We start from the raw sequence: 5,476 nt of genomic DNA on the forward strand, positions 1-5,476 counted from the left end.
CCCCCCCTACGGTAAACACGCGATCTTCGCGTGCCTGTTTGTTGCGGCGTCAGTGAATCCACAATTTTCGGCGTGACACGATTGATCAGCGGTATTGACAGCCATCAGAAATTGTGAAACGTCGAGAGGGAGGAGAGTGAAATGACAACTCCATCTCGTCGATGATATCGAATGTTTGTTAATTATTTATATTATGCGGAATTCTCGATATTTTTTTTTAATTTTTGCGAGTAAATTTCGAAAGTAAACTGTTCGGAAATGTTTCTCCACGCGTGGAACTTTGGTCCTTGCGAGCGGAAAGAAGGAGCGAGAGAGAGAGAGAGAGAGAGAGAGAGAGAGAGATGGCGAGAACCCAGCGACGAAACTCGTCAACTCGTCCAAGGGACGTTGGCATTTCGTCCGGGGGAACGTCGTCTAAGTTTAGAGGGAGCGGCGGTGAGGCGCATACCTGCTCGTCCAGAAGACTCTAACAGTGACATTATCTTGAGGTCAGACAGTGTCAGGGCGGACGACGTGGAGGAGCGTCTGGGTGGACATCGGTTACTTGTGCATCTCGATGCTAATTATAGGCACTCTCGCGCCAATTCGGCCGCGACGTTCGTTCGTCTCGCACGCGTCTTACCGCCGCTTCCTCGTACGTGGACTTATCCCGTCGCAGGCCGACGGGACCGATGCCTATGTATTAACGCACTTAACAGACCGACACAGTTACATCGTCCGGGCTCGCTTATTCGTGTCGCAATGGAAAAAAAAACGTTGCCCGCGATCACCGCTCGTTTGAGGCGATGGTTCGACATAGCCGGTATAATTGTATTTACCAATTACATCTTTTATTGCGGTAACTGGGCGTCGAGTGCGAGAGAGAAGAGAGAGAGAGAGAGAGAGAGAGAGAGAGAGAGAGAGAGAGAGAGNGCAGCGTCTGGCCTATTTCTCTCGTTTTTCCGCAACCAACCCGTATCTCTGCGGACAAAATCTCTGAGCTTTTCCATAGTAACAAAGCGCGTCCGGTATCTAACGGAGTTCACGAGAGGATCGGAGTTTTTCATGTGCGATACTCGAACTAATGGAATATTTTTTTCTCGTTGCAGGAAGTCGGCAGTATCATCGGGAAAAAGGGAGAGATTGTCAAGAGGTTCCGCGAAGAGGTGAGTGTCAATCATGTCTTTGTTGCATGAGAGATTTGTTATATTCCGACGATGTGAAGAGAGAGAGAGAGAGAGAGAGAGAGGCGAGTCACGCGATATCGCACGTAATTTTACGTATCACAGTGTCCGATACTCCGCACGAAAACACGTAAATTATTATTACAGTCTTGCAGAACCAGCCTGTCGGTCGGTTTCACAGCTATCAGAGACACGCAGATACGTCATCGCGCTTTTCGTCTCCACCTTAATCATTCTTTCAAATTGCTCGCGTCACGTCGCCGAACGACGTGTCACACGTTACTCTCTGTAATCTCTTAACATGAAATAAAAAAGTGTACGCGCCACGTCGGAGCGACATTTATCAGCTCGGCGAAATCCCTCAAAATCGCGGACATCGATCGTTGAACGTCCGTGTCGTTGAAAATAGCTCGTCTCTCTCTCTCTCTCTAGCGCGCGCGCACACAGCACACACTCTCCCTTACGTATACACTCGGGAATCCCGCGATCGGTAATATTTCTTCGTTCGCAGTCCGGCGCGAAGATCAATATCTCCGACGGTTCCTGCCCGGAGCGGATAGTGACTGTCACTGGACCGACCAACTCGATCTTCAAGGCGTTCACGCTGATATGCAAGAAATTCGAGGAATGGTGCTCTCAGTTCCACGACATCCAGGGCGGCGGTGCCGGTGGCGGCGGCGGCGTCTCGAGGCCGCCCATCACGCTCAGACTGATCGTGCCGGCCTCGCAGTGCGGCTCCCTTATCGGCAAGGGCGGCTCCAAGATCAAGGAGATCCGCGAGGTCACCGGTGCCTCCATCCAGGTCGCATCCGAAATGCTGCCGAATTCTACGGAACGCGCAGTAACCATTTCTGGTACCAGCGAGGCGATCACGCAGTGCATATATCATATCTGCTGCGTTATGCTAGAGGTACGTACGCCGACGGCCCCGAGAGACTTCGTCACCTGTCGTGTCATACATACGCACTGTATCTACACGTATCTACTCTCTGGTCTCGCCGTGGTTCGTACGTTGGACTTTCCCCGGACGAGTTCGCGCTCGTTGTTCCCCATAGACGTGTAGAATGGAGCACTCCCGCTGGGGAGAGCTGAAGCCCCGGCATTGGCAAGAGAGGGCAGCGGAGACAGTGGCGCTTTCCTCGTCTAATTGTGTAGTTGGTAGAGAGAAGGAAAGAGTATAGAAGCGACACGTAGTTACAAGTATTATAAACTAATAACTGCGAGTGCACACACACTGATGTTACTGTTCGTGTGCCTTCTCACGCAGTCAGATACATAATATTCCTCTCTTTCCTTCGCCATGTCCACTCTCACTCTTCTGTTTCCCCTACATCGCCCCCTCCTACAGTACTGTGTGACAGAGAAAGCTGCACTGTTAACATATCTTCGTCTCTCCATCTCGGTTTCAGCTCTCCATCGGCATTGCTCGGTCTATCCCGTCTATGTCTACGATCGTTCCTCCCGGAATCCGGGAACGAGTTCGTGCCATCGGCGTGATCGTAATAAACGAGCGTTCGATTCCTTTAAAGATACATCGTTGGAACTGTTTGCATCGATACCGAGATATGCGCCCCCGATGAATAATTGCCGCGCTCGTCCCGACTGTTAAAACTTAAACGCGATACTTAGAGCGGCGTCAATCGATTCAGTCTCGGCGGAAGAACGATGGTTCAAGCGCGCGGGCACACCTGAACAATTTCCGGCCTTACGCTATGTTCGCAATATATATGATAATAACTGTGCTCGAACGCGCGAGTGTTTGCCTCTCGCGTCAAACTTTGTCGGCACTCTCTGCCCGACCTGCCGTGCAGTTACCTAATCTGTCCCCGGGAAACCAGTAAAATGTTAAGTATGCGAGAGGACGCGAGAATATCGATGCACCAGCGGCGAACTATGGCGAACCAGGTCAGCCTATTAAAGTCTAAAATGAATCGATGTTAACTATAATTACGAGGCCACGCTCCGACTCTTCGTCATCCACGAAGTGCAGTCCGTTTGGGCGAAACAGAGCGTACACACAGCGTGTCTCCTTGTTTGTCGCAAGAAGGACACGAAGCCGATGTGTTCCCCGACACACGAGTCACTTCTCTCAAGACTTTAATAGGACAAGCACAAGATATATACCCGACCTCTCATGACGACGAGAGACGGATGACGCCGCATCACAATCCTCTCTCCGCAGTGGCCACGATCTCGGTGTATTCGCATTCGTGCGTGTGTTTCTTTCTGTTTCAGTCCCCTCCCAAAGGTGCCACGATCCCTTATCGCCCCAAACCCCAAGTCGGTGGGCCAGTGATCCTGGCTGGTGGGCAAGCCTACACCATCCAGGGTAATTACGCGGTGCCCGCCCACTCGGACGTAAGTACAGTATTACCATTGCCCGCGCCCGCTGCCGGGCCCACCCCGCCCTCGCTGAACACCCAAACTTTGACGACCTCGCCCTTCGCGGCCCACCCCTCGTCCTCGGCCTTCGCCGCTTCTCACGGGCACCCGCTCCTATCCACGGCCCACCTTACGACCCCACATCATCCTCTCCACCCGAACCCCTTACACGCCAGCGTGGCAGGCCTCGCCGACCCCCTGCTGAAGAGTGGACACTTGCAGGCAGCCCTCCCGCCCGCACACCTCGTGGCAGACGCCGTAAGTCTTTTGTTTTTCGTGATCCGCCCTCTCCCGCACCCTTTTCTCTCTCTCTCTCTCGACCATCACTACCACAACGACCACCACCACTACCATCACCACCGTCATCATCATCATCATCACAATTATTACCATCACCACCACCACCACCACCCTCCTCTCATTCCACCACGTACACTCCTGCCCGGTAACAAACATATATACGTACGATGAATTTCCGTTTCACCTGTCTGAAGATCGATACACCCACCACTACCCGTTCTCGGTGTCCCCTCGTTGTACACGATCCTCCTCGGTGTATTCGGCAAAATTTCACCACGGCGGGCATGGCTCGAGATTGGAACGATCGCGAGCGGACGGTTCGCGGGTGAAACCCGGCGATCTGTCCGCGCGCTCGACAGGAAGGTACGCGATTTATCGGGGGGTGATTACGCAATCGGGAGTTCGACGGAGCACACACAGTGAGACGTCCGATATTATTACGAGTTAAGTCCGCGTCGAGCGCTCGACCGTTCCGCGTTCTCCTCCGGCTTCCCGATAATTCACCTTTATCGCGTTTCTCTCACGTACCCCCGCAGCCGCTGAGGAAGATGAATCGCGGCGGAACGGCCGGCTGTTTACGGTACTACCCGTTAGTAACTATCCGGGATTACTTTGCGGTTAGGTTTGCGGCCTTGGGGGCGGGATTGGGGGAAGGGGGATGGTCGGAAAGTTTTATAGATTAACGAAATAGTCCGGAGCGTGCGTGTAGTTGCTCGTTTGTTGCAACGGTGGCTAAACGGCGGTTTACGTTACAGGCGAACGGGGCCAGGGGTAGTTGCGAAAAGTTTGCGAATTAACGCGGCTGCGTTTTATTTTATTGAGCCACGCGCACTTGCGCTCTTCTCTCGTTCGCGGTTCGCCAATGTTAATTTAATCCGCGCTCCGGCGAGAGGCTGGCGAGCGAGCGGGGGCTTTATTCCTTTTTTAAATTACCGCCCGGTCGAAACGACTCGCCGAGAAGAAGCCGAGCGACACGGTAGTTCACTTTTTCAAAGTGAAAAGTCGGCGAGAGAGGGGGAGAGAGAGAGAGAGAGAGAGAGAGAGAGAGAGAGAGAGAGAGAGAGAGGTAAGCAACGGCGCGATAGGAACGAAGGGAAACAAATCTCCGCTCCTCGACCTCGGCGCGCCCCTCCGGATTCTCGAGGTCGTTCCAATTTCTACCGAACGCTGCCGTGCAAGCTCGCGGTATGTTTATCAGTATCGATAAACGTAACCATTATTGTCTAGGCCACCTGGTCCCCCCCCTTTCTCACGGAACTCTTTCGCAATCCTCCATCCTCCTCCGCGTACGTGCATTAACACCTTGGCTTTCTGCTCGACATCCTCCCTCGCGCATACGATCGCGAGCTCCTCGTTTGGAAACACGAGCCCTCCGAAGGGGAAGAGCCGATTTCCGATCGAACGAGCAGCTCCGACCGTGCGCGCGCGCGCGCGTCACCTTTTTGGACGTTTCCTGTGATCGCGTGACTTCGACTCGATTGCGAATTTTCGCATTTTCGCATCAGACGCGTAACGTCACCGAGCGGCGTTAAAGCTCGCCGGTAATTGTGTTCGACGGCGACGTCGTGCCGACCGGGAAGTTTCATCGGGAATTCTCGCGAAGGAAAGAGAGAGAGAGAGGGGGGGGGGGG

The 5,476-nt window shown here is 53.4% G+C and overlaps 1 protein-coding gene across 5 annotated transcripts in view; it reads left to right on the forward strand.

The window, feature by feature from the left end:
- LOC106746720 (poly(rC)-binding protein 3) overlaps positions 1–5,476 on the forward strand; it is a 99,087-nt gene that overhangs the window by 70,281 nt on the left and 23,330 nt on the right. For 4 of the 5 annotated variants that reach the window (XM_014623586.1, XM_014623582.1, XM_014623581.1 and 1 more), the window contains exons 3-5: positions 1,089–1,145; positions 1,675–2,073; positions 3,399–3,803. In XM_014623586.1, the coding sequence (XP_014479072.1) occupies positions 1,089–1,145; positions 1,675–2,073; positions 3,399–3,803 (861 nt within the window). The remainder of the gene's footprint in view (positions 1–1,088; positions 1,146–1,674; positions 2,074–3,398; positions 3,804–5,476) is intronic. The other variant, XM_014623583.1, reaches the window with a different exon arrangement.

The sequence above is a fragment of the Dinoponera quadriceps genome, unplaced genomic scaffold (genome assembly GCF_001313825.1).
Source record: "Dinoponera quadriceps isolate SergipeBrazil2010 unplaced genomic scaffold, ASM131382v1 scaffold1565, whole genome shotgun sequence".
In the NCBI taxonomy this organism is placed as follows: domain Eukaryota; kingdom Metazoa; phylum Arthropoda; class Insecta; order Hymenoptera; family Formicidae; genus Dinoponera; species Dinoponera quadriceps.